At 42.8% G+C, this 22,315-nt stretch overlaps 1 protein-coding gene across 1 annotated transcript in view; it reads right to left on the minus strand.

The window, feature by feature from the left end:
• Positions 1-22,315, minus strand: part of LOC120026237 (neuroendocrine convertase 1-like) — a 28,135-nt gene that overhangs the window by 3,158 nt on the left and 2,662 nt on the right. The window contains exons 2-11 of the mRNA XM_038971061.1: positions 21,903-22,007; positions 21,263-21,385; positions 16,739-16,885; positions 15,014-15,090; positions 10,418-10,506; positions 8,502-8,674; positions 8,058-8,270; positions 7,809-7,909; positions 7,444-7,677; positions 3,394-3,551 (exon numbers count right to left, since the gene is read on the minus strand). Coding sequence (XP_038826989.1) covers positions 3,394-3,551; positions 7,444-7,677; positions 7,809-7,909; positions 8,058-8,270; positions 8,502-8,674; positions 10,418-10,506; positions 15,014-15,090; positions 16,739-16,885; positions 21,263-21,385; positions 21,903-22,007 — 1,420 coding nt within the window. The remainder of the gene's footprint in view (positions 1-3,393; positions 3,552-7,443; positions 7,678-7,808; positions 7,910-8,057; positions 8,271-8,501; positions 8,675-10,417; positions 10,507-15,013; positions 15,091-16,738; positions 16,886-21,262; positions 21,386-21,902; positions 22,008-22,315) is intronic.

Consider the following 22,315-nt stretch of genomic DNA (forward strand, 5'->3'; position numbering starts at 1 on the left):
CTGGAATCGGGCAGATTTGTCTTTGTGAAGGACGCATGCATCAAGCCACGTACAAGGTCAAGATCAAGACCCTGTCATGGCCAGTCCAATCTCCAGACCTGAACGCCATTGAAAACCTATGGAATGTGATCAAGAGGAATATGGATGGTCACAAGCCGTCAAACAAAGCCGAGCTGCTTGCATTTTTGCACCAGGAGTGGCATAAAGTCACCCAACATTAATGTGAAAGGAGAGCTGAATTCTTGCTCAGTTAAAACATTAGTATTGTGTTGTTTAAAAATGAAAATTAACTTATTTCCTTCGCATTATTCGAGGTCTGACAACACTGCATCATTGTTGTTATTTTGACCAGTTGTCATTTTCTGCAAATAAATGCTCTAAATGACAATATTTTTATTTGGAATGTGGGAGAAATGTTGTCAGTAGTTTACAGAATGAAACAAAAATGTTAATTTTACCCAAACACATCCAGTTGAAGTCAGAAGTTTACATACACCTTAGCCAAATACATTTAAACTCAGTATTTCACAATTCCTGACCTTTAATCCTAGTAAAAAATTCTCTGTCTTAGGTCAGTTAGGATGACCACTTTATTTTAAGAATGTGAAATGTTAGAATAATAGTAGAGAGAATGATTTATTTCAGAATTTTATTTATTTCATCACAGTCCCAGTGGGTCAGAAGTTTACATACACTCAATTAGTATTTGATAGCATTGCCTTTAAATTGTTTAACTTGGGTCAAACGTTTTGGGTAGCTTTCCACATGCTTCCCACAATAAGTTGGGTGAATTTTGGCCCATTCCTCCTGACAGAGCTGGTGTAATTCAGTCAGGTTTGTAGGCCTCCTTGCTCGCACACGCTTTTTCAGTTCTGCACACAAATTTTCTATGGGATTGAGGTCAGGGCTTTGTGATGGCCACTCCAATACCTTGACTTTGTAGTCCTTAAGCCATTTTGCCACAACTTTGGAAGTATGCTTGGGGTCAATGTCCATTTGGAAGACCCCTTTGCGACCAAGCTTTAACTGCCTGACTGATGTCTTGAGATGTTGCTTCAATATATCCACAGAATTTTCCTTCCTCATGCCATCTATTTTGTGAAGTGCACCAGTCCCTCCTGCATCAAAGCACCCCCACAACATGATGCTGCCACCCCAGTTCTTCACAGTTGGGATGGTGTTCTTCGGCTTGCAAGTATCCCCCTTTTTCCTCCAAACATAACGATGGTCATTATGGCCAAACAGTTCTATTTTTGTTTCATCAGACCAGAGGACATTTCTCCAAAAAGTATGATCTTTGTCCCATGTGCAGTTGCAAACCGTAGTCTGGCTTTTTTTATGGCTTCTTCCTTGCTGAGCGGCCTTTCAGGTTATGTCAATACAGGACTCGTTTTAATGTGGATATAGATACTTTTGAATCTGTTTCCTCCAGCATCTTCACAAGGTTTTTTGCTGTTGTTCTGGGATTGATTTGCACTTTTCGCACCAAAGTACGTTCATCTCTAGGAGACAGAACTTGTCTCCTTCCTGAGCAGTAGGACAGCTGTGTGGTCCCATGGTGTTTATACTTGCGTAGTATTGTTTGTACAGATGAACGTAGTACATTCAGGTGTTTGTTAAATTGATCCCAAGGATGAACCAGGCTTGTGGAGGTCTACAATTTTTTTTCTGAGGTCTTGGCTGATTTCTTTTGATTTTCCCATGATGTCAAGCAAAGAGGCACTGAGTTTGAAGTTAGGCCTGGAAAAACATCCACAGGTACACCTCCAATTGACTCAAATGATGTCAATTAGCTTCTCAGAAGCTTCGAAAGCCATGACATCATTTTATGGAATTTTCCATTCTGTTTAAAGGCACAGTCAACTTAGTGTATGTAAACTTCTGACCCACTGGAATTGTGATACAGTGAATTATAAGTGAAATAATCTGTCTGTAAACTATTTTTGGAAAAATTACCTGTGTCATGCACAAAGTAGATGTCCTAACCGACTTGCCAAAACTATTGTTTGTTAACAAGAAATTTGTGGAGTGGTTGAAAAACGAGTTTTAATGACTCCAACCTAAGTGTATGTAAACTTCCGACTTCAACTGTACCTATAAATAGTAAAACCAGAGAAACGGATAATTTTGGAGTGGTCGCTTTTTTCCCCCAGAGCTTTATATATGCACAGTACCAGTAAAACGTTTGGACACACCTAGGGGTTTTCTTAATTTTTACTGTTTTCTACATTTTAGAATAATAGTGAAAACATCAAAACAATTAAATAACACATATGGAATCATGTAGTAACCAAAAAAGTGTTAAATAAATCAAAATATGTTTTATATTTGAGATTCTTCAAAGTAGCCACCCTTTGCCTCGATGACAGCTTTGCACACTCTTAGCATTTTCTCAACCAACTTCATAAGGTAGTCACCTGGAATGTATTTCAATTAACAGGTGTGCCTTGTTAAAAGTTAATTTGTGGAATTTATTTCCTTCTTATTGCGTTTGAGCAAATCAGTTGTCTTTTGACAAGGTATACAGAAGACAGATTTGGTAAAAGACCAAGTCCATATTATGGCAAGAACAGCTCAAATAAGCAAAGAGAAATTACAGTCCATCATTACTTTAAGAATTTGAAAGTTTCTCCAAGTGCAGTCGCAAAAAACCTCAAGCGCTATGATGAAACTGGCTCTCATGAGGACCGTCACAGGAAATTAAGACCCAGAGTTACCTCTGCAGCAGAGGATAAGTTCATTACAGTTACCAGCCTCAGAAATTGCAGCCCAAAGAAATGCTTCACAGAGTTCAAGTAAAAGACATACCACAACATCTACTGTTCAGATGAGACGTGAATCAGGCCTTCATGGTTGAATTGCTGCAAAGAGACTTACTTGGGCCAAGAAACACGATCAATAGACATTAGACTGGTGGAAATCTGTCCTTTGGTCTGATGAGTCTAAATTTGAGATATTTTGGTTCCAATTCCTGTGTCTTTGTGAGACGCAGATTAGGTGAACGGATGTTCTCCGCATGTGTGGTTCCCACCGTGAAGCATGGAAGAGGAGGTGTGATGGTGTGGGTGTGCTTTGCTAGTGACACTGTCTGTGATTTATTTAGAATTCAAGGCACACTTAACCAGCATGGCTACCACAGCATTCTGCAGCGATACGCTGTAATCAGCCAACAAGTGCTCAGCGTATGTGGGAACTTTTTTGGTTACTACATGGTTGCATATGTGTTATTTCATAGTTTTGATGTCTTCATTATTATTCTACAACGTAGAAAAAAGTAAAAAAATTAATAAAAAAAAACCTTGAATGAACAGGTGTGTCCAAACTATTGACTGGTACTGTATACATATAGATTTTGTGTGTGTGCATGTGTGCATGTGCGTGTGTCTAACGAACCTGATGGGGAAGTGAGTGTGATGTGTAGGTCTCCTCTCCTGGTGTACTCGATGCTGGTCTCCACTTGCACATGCTCCAGTGAGAGGACAGCGTTGTCCTGGCCGGCACAGGCCTTGGTGGGGATCTCAATGGTGATTTCCCCTGCTGCTTTCAATGCCCTGGCAGAAAGACACAGCACAGAGAAATCAGTACTGTGGTTCCAACACAGCACAACATACCAAACCAAACAACTTTAGCTTAACATATAATGGTCATTACTCATATATTAACGAATACAGTCAAACACAACAAGCTGGCATACAGGACTAGAGGAAGGGGGGCTGCAGACCAGTGAGCAATGACACAAGTGGAGTCTTAAATCCTCCTGAGATGCTGAGATGGCATGATCATGATGGCCTAGGTAAAGGGGAAACTGGATGTCAATGCCAATGAGTCGCTTAACCCAAGCTGCCTGGCATAGGGACACAATCAATAATTGAGTTATTAGCTAGAGACGATAGTAAACTTAAAGGATGCATTTGGTATTTTAGAATGGACAGTTATGTGGTCCCTCATACTGACAGTAGTCTACGGGCCAGGGAGTTCTTTAAAAAGCCACTACTAACTGTATTATTCGCTAACCACAAATCAATGGGCCAGATTGAGAAACCGTTTCATGTCATTTTTTGTAGATTATGTAGGACTTTCAAAAAACAAATTGTAACATGTCACATCATCATGATGATGCAAAACGCATCATCGTGATGATATGGCAAGTTACATTTCGATTTTTGAAAGTCCTATATATTGAAAACTTGATTGCTGACATGCAAAACATTTCGGGACTGTATCAACAGTGGGCCAATGAAACAAACGCCAAAAGATAGTTACGGATTATTCATTTAAAGGCCCAGTGTAACGGTCATCGTTGCATGAAGAAGTGGATCAAAGCGCAGCGTGGTAAGTGTTCATGATTTATTAATAAAACTGAACACTAAATAACAAAACCAACAAAGAGAACGAACGAAACCGAAACAGTTCTGTCTGGTGCAGACACAAAACAGAAAACAACTACCCACCAAACACAGGTGGGAAAAGGCTACCTAAGTATGGTTCTCAATCAGAGACAACGATAGACAGCTGCCTCTGATTGAGAACCACACCCGGCCAAACACACAGAAATAGAAAACATAGAACACAAAACATAGAATGCCCACCCAAACTCACGCCCTGACCAAACCAAAATAGAGACATAAAAAGGATCTCTAAGGTCAGGGCGTGACAGTACCCCCCCCAAAGGTGCGGACTCCGGCCGCAAAACCTAAACCTATAGGGGAGGGTCTGGGTGGGCATCTATCCGCGGTGGCGGCTCTGGTGCGGGACGTGGACCCCGTTCCACCTTAGGCATCGGCCCACTTAGGTGGCGCCTCTGGAGCGGGGACCCTCGCCGCCGACCCCGGACTGGGGACCCTCGCAGCGGGCCCCGGACAGGAGGGCGACTCTGGCAGCTCCGGACAGGAGGGAGACTCTGGCAGCTCCGGACAGGAGGGAGACTCTGGCGGCTCCGGACAGGAGGGAGACTCTGGCGGCTCCGGACAGGAGGGAGACTCTGGCGGCTCCGGGCTGGAGGCCGTCTCTGGAGGCTCCGGGCTGGAGGCCGTCTCTGGAGGCTTCGTGCCATGTCTCACCCCTGGAGGCTTCTTGCCATGGATCATCACTGGAGGCTTCTTGCCATGGATCATCACTGGAGGCTTCGTGCCATGGATCATCACTGGAGGCTTCTTGCCATGGATCATCACTGGAGGCTTCGTGCCATGGATCACCACTGGAGGCTACTTGCCATGGATCATCACTGGAGGCTTCTTGCCATGGATCATCACTGGAGGCTTCTTGCCATGGATCATCACTGGAGGCTTCGTGCCATGGACCATCACTGGAGGCTTCGTGCCATGGATCATCACTGGAGGCTTCTTGCCATGGATCATCACTGGAGGCTTCGTGCCATGGATCACCACTGGAGGCTTCTTGCCATGGATCATCACTGGAGGCTTCGTGCAATGGATCATCACTGGAGGCTTCGTGCCATGGATCATCAATGGAGGCTTCGTGCCATGGATCATCACTGGAGGCTTCTTGCCATGGATCATCACTGGAGTGGAGAGACACACAGGAGGCCTTGTCCTTGGCCAAGGCACCGGATACACTGGGCCGTGGAGGCGCACTGGCGGTCTCGAGCGCAGAGCTGGCCCCACCCGTTCTGGCCGGATGCCAGCTTCCACCCGGCAAATGCGGGACGCTGGCACCGAGCACACCAGCCTGTGAATGCTCCGCCTCGACACCGTATGCATCACCCCATAGCACGGGGCCTGACCAGTCCCATGCTCACCACGGTAAGCACGGGGAGTTGGCTCAGGTCTACTACCTGACTCTGACACACTCCCCGTGTGCCCCCCAAATTTTTTGGGGGGTGCTGCCTCTCGGGATTCCTTGCCAGCCGTTTTTGTGTCGCCAACCCCATTCTCCGGTATCCCTCCTCGCATTGTTCTAGAGAATCCCAGGCGGGCTCTGGCACTCTCCCTGGGTCGACCGACCACCTCTCTATCTCCTCCCAGGTTGTCTCATACTCCAGATAGCACTGCTCACCTGTCCAGGAGTCCCTTTCGCCACGCTGCTTGGTCCTTTGGTGGTGGGTAGTTCTGTTACGGCCATCGTTGCATGAAGAAGTGGACCAAAGCGCAGCGTGGTAAGTGTTCATGATTTATTCATAAAACTGAACACTGAATAACAAAAACAACAAAGAGAACGAACAAAACTGAAACAGTTCTGTTTTGTGTCTGCACAAGACAGAACTGACCAAAAACATGATTTCTTATGCTTTATATATATTTCCACACTGAGGTTGGAATAATACTGTGAAATTGTGGCGGTAAATTAGTTAATAGACCAATAAGAAAGAGAGTTCCAAACCTCCCTGACAATAACAGATAGTTTGCAGTTTCCCCCTCCCACTGTCCTAGCAAAATTCTTGCTTGATAAATTGCTCTTTGCTAAGAAGCTATTTTTATTTATTTTTGAACATTTTAATTGAAAACAATCACAGTAAGGTACTTAATTGTTACCCAGAAAGGATTTGATATTGAGATAAAAAAACGGCTGCATTGGACCTTTAAGTGATGTAAAGGTGACCAAATCATTGAGTTGATTTCAGTTGATTTGGCATTTAAAATTTTAACATTGTGCAGATGTCCTCATCTCTCCCATAGATTTTTTGGGGGTTAGCAGAGGCTAGTAGTGGCTATATAAGAAAATCCTAACCATGAAATACAATCTCTCCTGGCCTGTAAACTAATGCCAGGGTAAGGAACCGTATAACCGTAAGCTCTAAAATACCAAACCTATCCTTTAAGATGAAGGTAATTTAGATGATGTAGCCTAGCCTTGGTGGCTAACCTATTGTAGTTAGTGCACTACATGTCCTGAGGCAGTTAATCCGAAAGGAAGGTAAACAAAACATCTGCTCAGATAAAAAAATCCCTTCCTCCGGAACAGATTTAGTCTGGAGATAAATGTTGACATAGCAATATTACCAGCTAGCCTTAGCTTATCCTAAAGCCTAAAAACCTAAAGTGATTTAACAAATGGAAGATTGCTCCAAAGATTGTTTGAGCCCTCTGTTACAGAAATCTAGCTTTCCGTTACAGAAATCCCAGCTTTCCTACCAATACGAACCATGAGCACGTATGCACATACACATTATTATGAAATACACAAAAATACACACAAAAAAATGAAACCTCTAGCTTTCATTTTACTGTTGTTATATTGTTCCACATGGGAAACTAGTCAAAAGTAGATATAGTGTCTTATCATAGAGCTCTTGATCTGCGTCAATAGAAGAGCCAAAACACAGGGACATCTTAGGACACGGGACTCTGTCCATCAAGGAATTACTGGTACACTATAAGTTTGCTTGCCCACCAGAATTAGTCTGAAGTGAACAATACAGCATGTATGTTATGTCAGGAGGATTAGATGTTTCTGATCTACTAGACTAGTGCAGTGTATTTGTACCTGGGCTGGAAGGAGTCGTCCCTGACGATGCACTGCTTCTTCTCGGGGACATGCTTCCAGGTGGCCGGGTCAGCCAGGTCCACCAGGGCCTTAGCGTTGAGCAGGCCAAATCCAAAACGACTGTTGACCATCAGGCCTGCCCCGTTCCTCTTCCAGCCAGGATTGTTGGCCAGCGGGTCGAACTCGGAAGTCCATACCACCAAGTGCTGCAGATCCCTCCATGTTAGCTCAGGGCTGGGGGAGAGGTTAGTGGGGATGGACAAATACGAAATCAGATAGGAAGTCCTGCACACATATTTCATTACGACAGGAAGTCCTAAACACATATTCCATTGACATTGTTTAAGTCAAGATTGTTGCCTCACTTCTGTTCCAGCGACAGGGCAAATATCCCAGCAGCCAGTGGGGCGGAGGCGGAGGTTCCCGTGTGCGTCTCGGTGCATTCGTTATGCAAATCAGCACTGGTCTGCAGGGACACAGAAGTAAACAAAGACACCACAGGTACAGTAAAGAAAAGTTAAGTCAAGTTAAAAACGCAATGTACCATAACAAAATGTAGCACAATACCAATCTCCACTATCCAGTGGTGTGGTGTGGGGTTCACTTGAACTCACTATTCGCTGGTCGGTGTAGTCTCCGCTGCTATAAGCGGTGGCCAGGGTGGAGGAGCACTTCTCGGCGTACCAGGGAGACAGGCCCTGCTGGGAGGCACTGCTGATGGAGATGGTGTAGATGCTGTCCGTGTAGCCGTCACAGTCGCAGTTGTCCCCCTGACGGCCCCCGTTCCCCGATGCCCACACAAAGATGGAGCCCTTCCCGCCGCGGCCCTGAGGGGAAAGAGACAGGTGTGGAGTTAGTGTTGAGTTTGTTTTTAGTAGCCTTTAGCTTAGGTCCCTTTTCTATCTTCCCTTTTTATCCAATTTCAATGTATTTAGATAGGCCATTTGTTTGGATTTCAGTTTGTTTTGACTGCTTTGTGGGTAAATAATCATTTGAGTAAATTTTACAATTAATATGTTTTTTGAGGGGGTAAAAAAGAGAGGACTGTGGTGTGTTACCTTCTGGATGCCGTACTCAAAGGCCTTTGACGCCAGGCGACCGGGGCCCTCCACCGTCTTGCCATCGTCGTTGGGTCCCCAGCTGGCACTGTAGATGTCCACATGGTCTGGGTTGAAGCCAATAGAACTGGCCTCGATGGCGTCCGTCACGATACCATCCAACATGCGGATCCCTGCAGGGTCAACATGATGAAAATCGTCAGGCTACTAGTTGTTTTTAACAAGTGTTTTAAATCATACTTTGAAAGTAGAGTGGTCTTGTGCCCCAAATAGATTTTCTCATTTTAATATTATATATGAGCTGCCTCCTCTGTGGCTATGTTTCAGCCCCATTGAGGAACAGATGCCCAATTGTTGCTCAGTCATTTAGTTAAGTGGTATTGCGTAATCATCCGCTCAAAAAAGTAGGCCACCACCAGGACATCTTCCAGCTGTTGTCTGGGTCCCACAAACCAGCACGCACAGGGCCGGACTACAGCATTTGGACCCCCCCCCCCCCATTTTATATATATATATATAAAACATTTTGGCATGGTGCAGAAAGAAAAATGTGTAGTTTCACAATGCTATTCTACACATTTTTCATGAGGTTAAGAGAAAATGTCTCAGTTTTAAAGCAAATTTCCTGCAATTCTACACTTTTTGCCATGGAGCAGAGATAAAATGTAGCAGTTTTAAAGCAAATTTCATGCAATTCTACACATATGCTATTTGGATGCCCCTCGACCTTAGATAATCCGGCACACACACACACACACACACACACACACACACACACACACACACACACACACACACACACACACACACACACACACACACACACACACACACACACACACGTGTGCTTGCGTTACATTAGCAACAGTCATAGAAATTGTTCAAATGCAATTCTAAATGCAACAATTGGACAATGGATGAAGATACTCCAAACGTTTAGAATGTTTTAAATCCCTCAGATATTGACTGAATTATATTACATAAAAGATTGTTCTGTAATAAATAAATTGAGGCATTTTGGTGGGAGTTCAGATATTCAATTTATTGTAAAATGTCCCCCAAAAATATTATTATGCATTCATATATATATTTTTTCTTAGTATATCGGGTATTTTTGTAATACTTTGGGATAAAATTACGAAAATGATATCTGCTTCATTTGCATATATACAATGGGTGTATTTGCATACATTAATAAATTAATATAAAGAGATGCAAGTTGCCTGCAACCACCAAAAATGGGCTCTGTCTGGGCCTACCTGTGCTCACCTGTGCTGTCTAGACTTCCTCATTAATGATTCATTCACTACTGTTGTTGTCATGTTCTCTTGCATAAGAGAAGGATAGCCACACGATTTAAAATCAAAACACTTGGCTCTAGATAACACCTATTTGTACATACTGTACGATACATTTTTTGCGAGATTAGACATAATATCACTATAATCTGAGTGTTCTTTTTCGAAAGTTTCTTTCATTTCAGCACATCTCATTTGTAATCATTTCAACTACATTAAATCATGCATTTTTATCAATTGTACAAAAAATCTACACACACCAAAATAAAGTTATCTTTCTTCTCTTTGTTGTGATGTAAGTGTTGAGACGGCGTGTTAAATCCTGACGAAGCGTTAACATTCTTATAGGTGCAACGGAAAGCCAATGTATTCCACTGAGCCCATTTCAGCCATTACTGGAGTGTTTGACACGTCATTACAACGGTAGTTACATTAACAGGAAAAAACGAATGGCACAAGCAAGAGTGGGAAGGAGTCTCCAGAGTAAAATTCAAGCAATTAATCTAGGCATATTTAAGTGACAAGGGGATTTTGCAGCCCTCAAACACAGAAATAGAAAAAGAAAAAGAGAGATCATCAGGTGGGTGGTGCATGCACGTTGCTAGTAACATCTCTTACCTCCAACCTTGGAGTTGTACGCCACCCCAACTCCACATTTATTGTTATCTGCCTGCATGGCGATCTCACCGGCACACCTGGTTCCATGCCTGAGTACATACAGAAACAGAACACACACTTACAACTATACATAACTGTTTTTTCTTCACAAACTGGCCCACTAACAGACAAAATTCTAATTTCTAATATTCTGAGTTCTAATTTCATATACATGTAGCAGTGAATTCAGAATAATCAAGTCTGATCTGGAACCTTTGTAAACTGGTTAATAAACTTTAAAATTTCAAAAACAGATTGGATCCATCATAAAACCTCATAAAGCCAGTGTCCCTCGATTAGTTTCGACGTGGTTATGTAAGATTCTTCATTTAATTATGTGCTTGCCATAGAAAATATTGATATTGAGGGAGAATCTTGTCAACCAAAAATGGAAGGCCCTTTGGTTTCATGTCGTTTGGCATGCTTATAGGAGACAATAAACAGCCTACTGCTGGAGTCTAAATTATACAGAGTGTGATCAGAGTACATTGACAACAAAAGAGTGCACTAACAGGGGTGGGGAGGGGGGCTGAGTGTGTGTTTGTGTAACCCTCACAGCTGGCATAGAGTGAGTCATCATTTACAGGTATTGTCTGTGAGACAAAGGCCCAGAAAGAAAGAAAGTGAGAGAGAGAGAGAAAGAAAGAGAAAGAGAGAGATAGCATTGAACCATTGAGAGGGTTTTAGTAAGGGTTTCTGTGTGCTTTTAACGTTTTCTCTCTTTCCCTCTGATTCCGACGATGTGGCATTTTGTCAGAGGTCAAATGGACTGCTTTGAGTTGCTATGGTTGGATATACAGTGCCTTGCAAAAGTATCCATCCCCCTTGGCGTTTTTCCTATTTTGTTGCATTACAACCTGTAATTTAAATGGATTTTTATTTGGATTTTATAAAATTGACATACACAAAATAGTCCAAATTGGTGAAGTGAAGTGAAAAAAATAACTGGTGCATGCATATGTATTCACCCCCTTTGCTATGAAGCCCATAAGATCTGGTGCAACCAATTACCTTCAGAAGTCACATAATTAGTTAAATAAAGTCCACCTGTGTGCAATCTAAGTGTCACATGATCTGCCACATGATCTCAGTATATATATACATTATATATATACCAGTTCTGAAAGGCCCCAGAGTCTGCAACATCACTAAGCAAGGGGCACCACCAAGCAAGCGACACCATGAAGAGCAAGGAGCTCGCCAAACAGGTCAGGGACAAAATTGTGGAGAAGTACAGACCAGGGTTGGGTTATAAAAAAATATCCGAAACTTTGAACATCCCACGGAGCACCATTAAATCCATTATAAAAAAATGGAAAGACTATGGCACCACAACAAACCTGCCAAGAGAGGGCCGCCCACCAAAACTCACAGACTAGGCAAGGAGGACATTAATCGGAGAGGCAACAAAGAGACCAAAAATAACCCTGAAGGAGCTGCAATGCGAAGATTGGAGTATCTGTCCATATGACCACTTTAGGCCATACACTCCACAGAGCTGGGTTTTACGGAAGAGTAGCCGGAAAAAAGCCATTGCTTAAGGAAAAAAAATAAGCAAACACGTTTGGTGTTCGCCAAAAGGCATGTGGGAGACTCCCCAAACATATGGAAGAAGGTACTCTGGTCATATGAGACTAAAATTGAGCTTTTTGGTCATCAAGGAAAACGCTATGTCTGGCGCAAACCCAACACCTCTCATCACCCCGAGAACACCATCCCCACAGTGAAGCATGGTGGTGGCAGCATCATGCTGTGGGGATGTTTTTCATCGGCAGGGACTGGGAAACTGGTCAGAATTGAAGGAATGATGGATGGCACTAAATACAGGGAAATTCTTGAAGGAAACCTGTTTCAGTCTTCCAGAGATTTGAGACTGGGACAGAGGTTCACCTTCCAGCAGGTCAATGACCCTAAGCATACTACTAAAGCAACACTCGAGTGGTTTAAGGGGAAACATTTAAATGTCTTGGAATGGCCTAGTCAAAGCCCAGACCTCAATCCAATTGAGAATCTGTGGTATGACTTAAAGATTGCTGTACACCAGCGGAACCCATCCAACTTGAAGGAGCTGGAGCAGTTTTGCCTTGAAGAATGGGCAAATATTCCAGTGGCTAGATGTGCCAATCTTATAGAGACATACCCCAAGAGACTTGCAGGTGTAATTGCTGCAAAAGGTGGCTCTACAAAGTATTGACTTTGGAGGGGTGAATAGTTATGCATGCTCAAGTTCAGTTTTTTTGTATTATTTCTTGTTTGTTTCACAAGAAAAAATATGTTGCATCTTCAGTGGTAGGCATGTTGTGTTAATCAAATCATACAAACCCCCCCCCAAAAATACATTTTAATTCCATGTTGTAAGGCAACAAAATAGGAAAAATTCAAAGGGGGTGAATACTTTCGCAAGCCACTGTACAAATAGACATATAACTAATATAATTATACTATCTGTAATTCTACATCTATGGGATCTACCACAAGCTAATGCTAACAAGCACAATGGGAAATAGACTGGAAAGATTTAGTTGATAGCCTGAGTGTCATTCTGGCACTTCTTTTACTGACTCAAACACCAACCTATAGTACAACATATATGGTTCCCAGGCTACAATCTTATGGGCATGTCCAGTGGGTATAGAAAGTCACCACCCCCTTTCAAAATGTTCACCTTTTGTTGCCTTACAGCCTGAAATGAAAATTTATAAAATGTGACTTTTTTTATCCAAGTGAATAAAACATTAAAATAACCTATTTGGATAAGTGAATACCCCCCCCCCCACCCCCCCCCCCCCCTACAATTGCAATTGCATACTTGCTGAGGCATAACCGACCACCTTCCAGATCACAAATCAAGCTAATTGGCTTCCATCTGTGATCAATTGTACTGATTTTTATTAGGTCAGATTAAAAGCAGTTGTTCATAGAGGACTCCACTGTTTAGTAGTGTAATTCAAAGCAAAGAATCCACTATGGGCGGAAAGATGTACGAGATAAAGTTGTGGAAAGGCACAATTCAGGGGATGGATATAAAAAGATTTCAAAGGCTTTGTCTCTCCCTCGGAGCACAGTTAAAACCATTATTAAGAAGTAGAAGGGCGTATGGCACCACCCAGACCCTGCATAGATCAGGCCGTCCCTCCAAACTGGATGACCTGGCAAGGAGACTGATCAAAGAGGCTGCCTAGAAGCCAATGGCGACTTTGAAGGAGATTCAAGTCTTTATGGCAAAGACTGGTCAATGTGTGCATGTGACCACAATATCACAAGCGCTCCACAAATCTGGCCTCTATGGGAGGGTGACAAGAAAAAAAAACACTCCTCAAAAAAAGCCACATCAAGTTTTGTTTGAGCTTTTCCAAAAAGCACATTGAAGATTCCAAGGCCTCTTCAGCAGGGACTGGAGCACTTGTCAGGATAGAAGGGAAAATGGATAGTGCAAAATACCGACAGATTCTTGAGGAGAACCTGCAGCCCTCTGCCAGGAAGTTGAAAATGGGAAGATGGTTCACGTTTCAACATAACAATGACCCAAAGAACACCGCCAAAGCAACCGTACAGTGGCTGAAGGACAAGAAGGTGAATGTCCTTGAGTGGCCTAGTCAGAGCCCCGACCTAAATCCCATCGAGAATTTGGAATGACTTAAAGAGTGCAGTCCATGAGCGGTCACCATGCAATTTGACTGAGTTTGAACAATTCTGCAAGGAAGAATAGGCAAATATTGCACAGTCTAGGTGTGCAAAGTTAGTAGAGACATATTCAAAGAGACTCATGGCTGTAATTCAAGCAAAAGGTGGTTCCACAAAGTATTAACTCAGGGGGGTGTTCACTTATCTAAATAGGGTATTTTACTGTTTTCATTGTAATTTATATTCAAAGTTTACATTTTTTTTATTTGGATATCGTGGGTTGCTGTGTGTAAATAAAGCCGAAAAAAGTCTGATTTGATGTGTTTTCATTTCAGGCTGTAAGGCAACAAAAGGTGAACATTTTGAAAGGGGGTGGTGACTTTCTATACTCACTGTATGTAGTACAATAAATACTGTATTTTACGTTAAATGTCGAAAAACTGTAAATCTATAAATTCCTTGGGAATCTGCGAGAAATCTTAAAAGAAATATGACTGCTGTTACATCAACAGCTCCATCTGTGTGTGCCAGATATGCCCATTTCCAGCGAGTGTGACCTGAGTGTGTCAGAGTGTTCCTGTAAGCCTAGCAGGATAGCTGGCTGCTCCCCTTCTTATCTAGTTGTGTAATCGACAGTGAGGATGCTGTAACTAGGAACAGGATTACAGGGTTATATAGTGGTCACCAGACTGCATGGGACTTGAACAATGAGGAACATGTATTCTCCATTAGTACTGGATGTCAAGATCATTTTTATTGGCTACTATGCTACATAGCCCATATAAGTAATAGGCCTATGCATGTAAATAATGAATATACAAGTGAGGACTTGAAAAGAGACAAATGTGTGTGAAAAATGCTACACACTTCTTCCATATGTCACAAAAAACACCATGATAGTAGGCATATCCCTAAAATAAATAGACAATTTACTTGTTCTCATTGGTGGAGTCGTATCTGGGGAAGGGGTCAGGGTCGTTGTCATTGAAATCGTAGCTGGCTGCTGCGTCCTGGAGAAGAAAGAGAGAGAAGGGAAAATCACCATACGCTCCAGAACCCAATCTGTCAACCCACTTAACCCACTTAGGTGACCGCACCGAGGACCTGTCACTGAGAGGGACTGTAAATTACATGGATGGTTGAACACCAGACAAGAGGACCGGGGAGGAAATTATTTAGGGCTGAAACAAAGCCATTCTTTTTGAGAAAGGGGAAAATCGAACATTTGTCAATATGTCTTCGTCTGAAAGGTTTATTGCTACACGGTTGGAGAAACTGAATAAGACGTCTCAATATTTTCTGCAGTAAAGCTGAGCGTCTGAACCACACACAATCTTATCCATACATTTTGAATGCATCTAATTAATTAAAATTCACTTTTCAACCTGGTCTCAGGGCAATTCATAGGATTTCATATGTATATTTGCTCCCGCCATTGAGTATGATATCTTATGTTACGTTAGGTTACATTGCGAATGGAATAATGATTGTACCATATCATACGAATTAGCAGGACGTATAACCCTCAAACTCAAATCTGGACCTCGAAGCCAGTTCCACTGCTGTTTTTAATTGTTTCCCTCTAATCAGGGACTGATTTAGACCTGGGACACCAGGTGGATGCAATTAATTATCTGGCATAACAGAAAACGAGCAGGCTCCGGACCTCGTAGGGTAAAAGTTGAATACCCTAATGCCTAGTATCACACATCTATAGTGTAGTATTATACGTCTTCTCTGAGACTAGGTTGCTTGTTTTATTATGGCAACAAAGGAGAATTATGGGGAGAATTTAGATTGGTGCTTAGAAGAACTAACGACAAAGGTTGGGATAATGAACGTAAAATGTTAGAAGAACTAAAATGTCAAAGGTTTGGGGAATTTACGTAAAAGGCTAGGAGAATTAGGTTAAGGTTGGGAAAATGCTAAAATGCTAAAATGCTACAGTTGTCCCCTGCGCGACTCGATGCGACCTTTGGATCGCTAGTCGGTTCGAGCTATACGCCCACCCATCCTCCCCGAACCTACCTACCTACTTTTGTTTCTGTCTAAAGTAACTAGACGATTAGTACATATCATAAGTCTTGGCGATGCAGAAAAATGTGTATAGTATGTTTCGTATGGCTCTGAGGTCAGGCTGCACTTTTATACCTACATTGCATCAGAATCACTGAAACAAGTCTGCTTCGAGACTTTGAGTGAGGATGGATAAGCATCTCGCTTGATTAAGTCCCTTTCATTAATCACAGTCGCGCTAATTATAGTCAGAGTCGATTCTATCAGCCTTGTTGTCATACTTCCTCTCTCTCTCTCTCTCTCTCTACCTCTCAATCTACCTCTCAATCTACCTCTCTAGAAAGACCCTAGAGCTGTCTCCCAATGCCTTGTGATAGAAAGAACTGTTTGCCTCCAAGCCACCTATACTGTAGTTCCTGTCAACACAACCACTAAAAAATAATCCAGGACCATAATAATTCCACCTATTATTGATTTCCAGTTCTATAATCTATGCACGCTTACAACCGTCATCACCACCTATCATATTGCAATTTATTACTGCTTATTAGTGCTTCATGGATGGCTGTGTAAGTGTCACCGATGTTGCTATGGGAACGGTCTCCCTTAGTGATTTCTGTTGCCATGGAAATGTGGATTTACGTAGTTGGGGTAGATGTCGGTGTGGTTCCACTCCAGACCGTCATCCAGCACGGTGATGACCACTCCTTTCCCTGTGATCCCTTTCTTCCACACAGGAATTACGTGGAGGTCCAGCTTGGGCAGGGAGGACGACGTCCGAGTGTCTTGCTGGAATGGCCGACACAGGGGAGGAAGAGGAGGAGGAGGAGGAGGAGGAGGAGGAGGAGGAGATGGGAGAGTAGTTTTAGTTATTTGTAATTAAATCATGTATACAGTACATATAGCATTAAAGCATACATTAAGGTCATATAAGCTGGAAGAGAAGGAGAGAGAGCGGTTTTCATGACAATTGTTGAACTATTGAACCCTATTCATAAAGCATATATATATATACAGTGTTCATAGAGCTTATAAGCTCATTGACATACGCATGACATTGGCACTGGATTTACATACAGGAAGTAGCACACCTATACTGAAACTGGGAAAAAAAGGCATTTTACCAATTAAGGAATGAGGTACTTCACCTAAATTGCCTCTGTGAAAATCAAGTATTATGAAAAAAATGGAGAAAGGTCAACCTAAGACGGCCATCTGGCTAGACTAGCTCCACCTTCGCTAATGGAGACAGTCATGTCCCACATTGACCTTTAGCAATTCATTATCAATATGTTGCTTTCTTTGTCCTGGCTCTCTTGACCGCTTACGGTAGGCATAAGAAAACCTTGTTATGTAGAGTGTTCAGACTAATATTTCAGCCCAGAACTAAATAATTTATATAAGTGGTTCACTGAAGACCGTGCTAAGGTTGCGAATCTTGCGATGTGTAATAAAATGATAATATGTCATGATTATGTGTCATAGTGCAAGGCTAAGCCTCTGTCACCTCTGTCACCAATCCTCTATCTAATAATCAGTGGTCCCTTTAATGCATGTAATGAGTGTGCATATGTGTGAGGCGCCCAACTAGTGTTAATTGGCTATCAGTGGGGAGTAACAGTACAGCAGTGCTGTGCTAGCAGCAGTCCTCCCTCAGGGCAGATGGGATGATTCAGAGCAGGAGACAGGACAAAAAAAGACTAGGAACATTTTGGAGCTGCTCTGCTTCCGCATTATGCACAGACTGCAGAACGCCACTCTCTCTCTCTTTGTATCCTTTCTCCTTTCTCCCTCTCTCGCCCTCTTTTTCGCTTCTCTCTTGCTCCCTCTCTCCCCCGTCTCTCCATCTTGCTCTCTCTTTTGGACCCTGTCTTTCTGTTTCTCTCTCTCTCTTTCTCCATTTCCTCCCAAATTCTGGGGTGGTTGTGGGAGACTGTCTCTGTTTTGAATGATCTTTAAAACCATCCTATTCATCCGTATGCCACACCATACGTTTCTGCTACAGGGACGGTTGACAAAACAGTGAAATATAAGACAGATATGATAAAACGTATGAATGTGGCAGCATATCGGAGATATCAGAAATCGAGCTGTGCAGTCCTATTGATGGCTTCTGTAGCTCCTCTGTCTTGGTATCTTATTGGATGACTCATCTATTGACTGGCACATAAACTGTGGTCTCCAAACAACCCAGCTCGCACGCACAAGCATACATTTAGAATGGACACTTGCGGTAAACAAACACATCGGCATTCACATGCGCTTACGTGCACAAACTGAGACCTGAGATCAGCATGCACGCACGCATGATATGCACAGACACACACACACACACAGACACACGTACACAGACGCACGCACGCACGCACGCACGCACGCACGCACGCACGCACGCACGCACACACACACACACACACACACACACACACACACACACACACACACAGCCCATGACTGAGGGAGGAATCTCAATTTATTATGAGTCACTCCTTTGATTGCTTTATCAGGCAGTCACCCACTCCTGGGGCTCAAAGAGACACTCTCCCTGCACGCAGTGACTATCTCTCCCTCCATCTTTCCTCTCTCCACATCACTCTCTCCATCGCTCCCTCTCTCAATTTTGTCTTTCTCCCTCACTGCCTTCTGCCCCTAACTCAACCTCCCTTCGTTTCTGCTGTCCATCAGTACCTCCATACCTCTGTCCATGTCCTCTTCTTCCTCCCTCCCTCCATCCCTCTACCTCTCTACGCACTAATTTCCCCCTCCTTTCCTCTCACGATCACTCTATACTCTCAATAACTACGGTCTCATTGCTGCTATCCGTCATTAGCTTTATCTCTCTTCCTCTATCCCTCCTTTTATGTCCTCCCACCCACCCCTTCCTCACATCTCTATTTTTTTGGTTATTACTACTGCTTTCTTTCTATCTTTCTATCTTTCTTTCTATATATCTACCGATCTATAGTCGGGTAGAGGCCCTCCTAAAGATAAAGCCGTCGTAGAAGAAATGCAAGAAAAAAAGCATTGACATTGTCTCGTTGCTTCTTGCCTATTTGATGTCCCTGACTGACAGTCCCTAGGGCCACCCGAGGCCAATCAGAGTGCTGTCACAAGTGAGTGGGCGGGTGTAGGGGTTTGTCAGCCATGGCCGTTTACTGACATACAGTAAATGAGAGCACTTCATGACCAATTCAATTAGGATCATCAGCCCAGATAAGTAAAAAGGGTCCATCTCGATTTATTTCCTTATTTCCTGTAATGAGTGACTCATAACATCAAGTTCAGGGAAAATGGAAAGAGCAGACAAAATACACACACTGACGCATGTAAACATACAGACACACACACACGTCCTATCTTTGAAATAGCAGGTGTTGACTGGAAAACTAATTAAGACATTTGAAACAATGACTCAATGGCTGTGTCCGAAATATGTCTGCCTACTACTTACTAAAATGACATACTATGTATTAATCATACTACTTAGAACATACTGTTTAGTAAAAATATATGCAGTAAGTAACACGTATCAACATAGTAGGCTCACCCATACTGAGAATGTGTCATCTAATGCGCAATTGCTTTGTTTACCGCCATTCGTTCATTTTGGTATTCAATCCCCTTGTCTGATTATCAGCTGGTTATTAGCTAGGCCTGTTGTCAAACACAGGTGGGTCTGAAAAGACAATTATCTTCCTCAGTAGCATGTAGCGAATTCGCACTAGATAAAAAGCCGAGATTAGTACCACATCCTAGCATCTAAACATAAACATACACAATCTTTGACATTTCACATACTATAAAATGTTCTATTTCAGCATACCCAAACGGCTTACTATTTAGGAAGCAATGCTTTTAAAAAATGACCAAGTACTTTGAATCAACCATGACAAACTGCTCTCTCCACTCTCACAATAATTGCTAAAATGCTATTATTGGAAGCTATCGAAACATAACGATGAAAGAAATCCATCAATCACTAATGACATGGAATAGGAGTCCAATTGGACTACCGTAGGTTAATCCTGAACACAGGACAAAGTGAATGTGCTGTCTGTAATGTATCCGGTAGGGAATACACAGCTGTGACACTATCATCCACTGGCTTGGCTTCAATGGGCTAAAATAACCTCTAAATTGGGCCTTAATGCGTGACAGCCTATTCCGTTCCACTGGATTAAGGTTGGAGAAAGTTGATTTCCCTTACAATCGCCTACCAGGCCAGCATGTTCAATTCAACAAATGGGTCATTTGCCTAGGATTTTGGATGATTACTAATTAATTTGCTTATCACAGAGTAAAAACCTATTGTCTCACATTTCTCGAGTTTCCCATACATATTCATGCGTGATCGCTGAAGATATTTGTCTCATCCTCTCTTGCTATGAAACACATGTGCACGCACACACACACACACACACACAGTATTCCTCGCACATATAACGTTTTCCTTTCATTTTGACAGGTGCTAATTGTGATATAAACTAACCCACAACATATATTCAACCCCCTAATACAAGACCTGCAAGCTCATCACTAAACAATATGTATGACTGTACATCCAAAAGGGTTGTGAAGGCAAAGTCTCCACTCTGTGACACACTCAGCATTGGGGAGCTGTCCAGCGCTGAATCTCAGAAGGCTCTGGGATTGTGTTAGCCCAGTCCCAGATCTGTTTGTGCTGTCTTGCCAATACCTAATGACTATGACCATTAGGAATTGGCAAGACAGCACAAACAGATCTGGGACCAGGCTAGGATTGTGTTTGTGAAGCAGGCCAAACAGAAGGCAGCAGAAGACACCAGCTGGATCTGAACTGATGGTCGGGTCAGAAAACACATTTTCTGCAGTTTATGTAGGACTTCAATTCTGGCACCAGCTATTGGCCACCATGAGAACCAAATAACCATAAATAACATAAACACCCAACCTAGTGTTAGAAAACACATGTTTGATTGCTGTGTATGTAGGGTTTGAATTCTAACATTGTGGCATCAGTTATTAGCCACCATGACAACCAAAATAACCAAAACACCACATGGACCACCAGACAACCAAAAAACAACCTTAATAGACCCATCTTAATATCCAAACTGATATGTCACCAACTGGGTATGACTTATCCTATGAGAGAGATAAGGGAATGTGTGGCTCTTCAGGACATACCAGGTACCACTGCTGGTTCCACATGGGGTCATCGAACAGCTTGTCCACTGGACAGTCCCGGCATGATCCCAGCGACGCCCGCTTACTGCGCTGCTTCTCATACTGTTGCTCCGCCCACGATACCTAGACACCCAACGAGATGAGAGAATCAATCAACATTTTTATAAGGGGTGGGGCAGTCCCATTCATTTCATATTTATTGAGCTTCATTAAAGCGATAGTACAGTTGGAGAAATGGGAAGATAGAGGGGAGGCGGACACAAAGTCGCCTGGTCTCAGATCTGTTTGTGCTTTTGCCTGCTCCATTGTCATTGTCAAGCCAAGGCATTGTCGTTGGCATGACAATCCCATAAGTAGTTGGCAAGATAACAGAAACAGACTGGCACCCAGGCTAGAGGGCAGTGGGCCGGATTCAAATGTATGCCGACTCTGGCATACTTGCGTGCCGGGTTTTGCAGCTATAACCGCTGGACCACACAGGCCAAAAAATCTGTCAATTACTTATGTTTATACTGTAATTTTGTTCACGTTGCTAATGCACACGCACAAGTGTTTTGGTCAAAAGTAGAGCACTAAATAGGAAATAGGGTACCATTTCAAACACAGCCAGAGACAATGTTACAGATATAGGATTGTTTACCCGATCATCCTCAGACAGGCGTTTGGTGATGTGATCGGCACTTCGTTTCGTCCTGCTAGGATGAGTCTGGTGTTTGAACAAGTAATGGTTTTCTAGCGTCCCAATCTGCAGATGAGGAGAGTGGTGGGTTATTGAATATTTCACAGCAGTGGTGTGACACAATTAACATTTTCCTGTCAATCCCCTAACATAGGACTGCATGTAATTATTAATGCAATCATTTTTAATTATAGAAGAGAATCGAAGAATAGAACCTTATTGTCCATCCAGGATGGACATTTTCCTTTGGCATCCTTTGGCATCACCATACAAGCCTTGCGTCATATTACACCAGTCAGGACATCTCACTTTGAATGTCTTGAACAGCTTGTTAAATCAATAGGCTACCTTAGATCGTTCTCAAATATCGGTGG

Source organism: Salvelinus namaycush, chromosome 2 (assembly GCF_016432855.1).
Source record: "Salvelinus namaycush isolate Seneca chromosome 2, SaNama_1.0, whole genome shotgun sequence".
NCBI classification, from domain to species: Eukaryota; Metazoa; Chordata; class Actinopteri; order Salmoniformes; family Salmonidae; genus Salvelinus; species Salvelinus namaycush.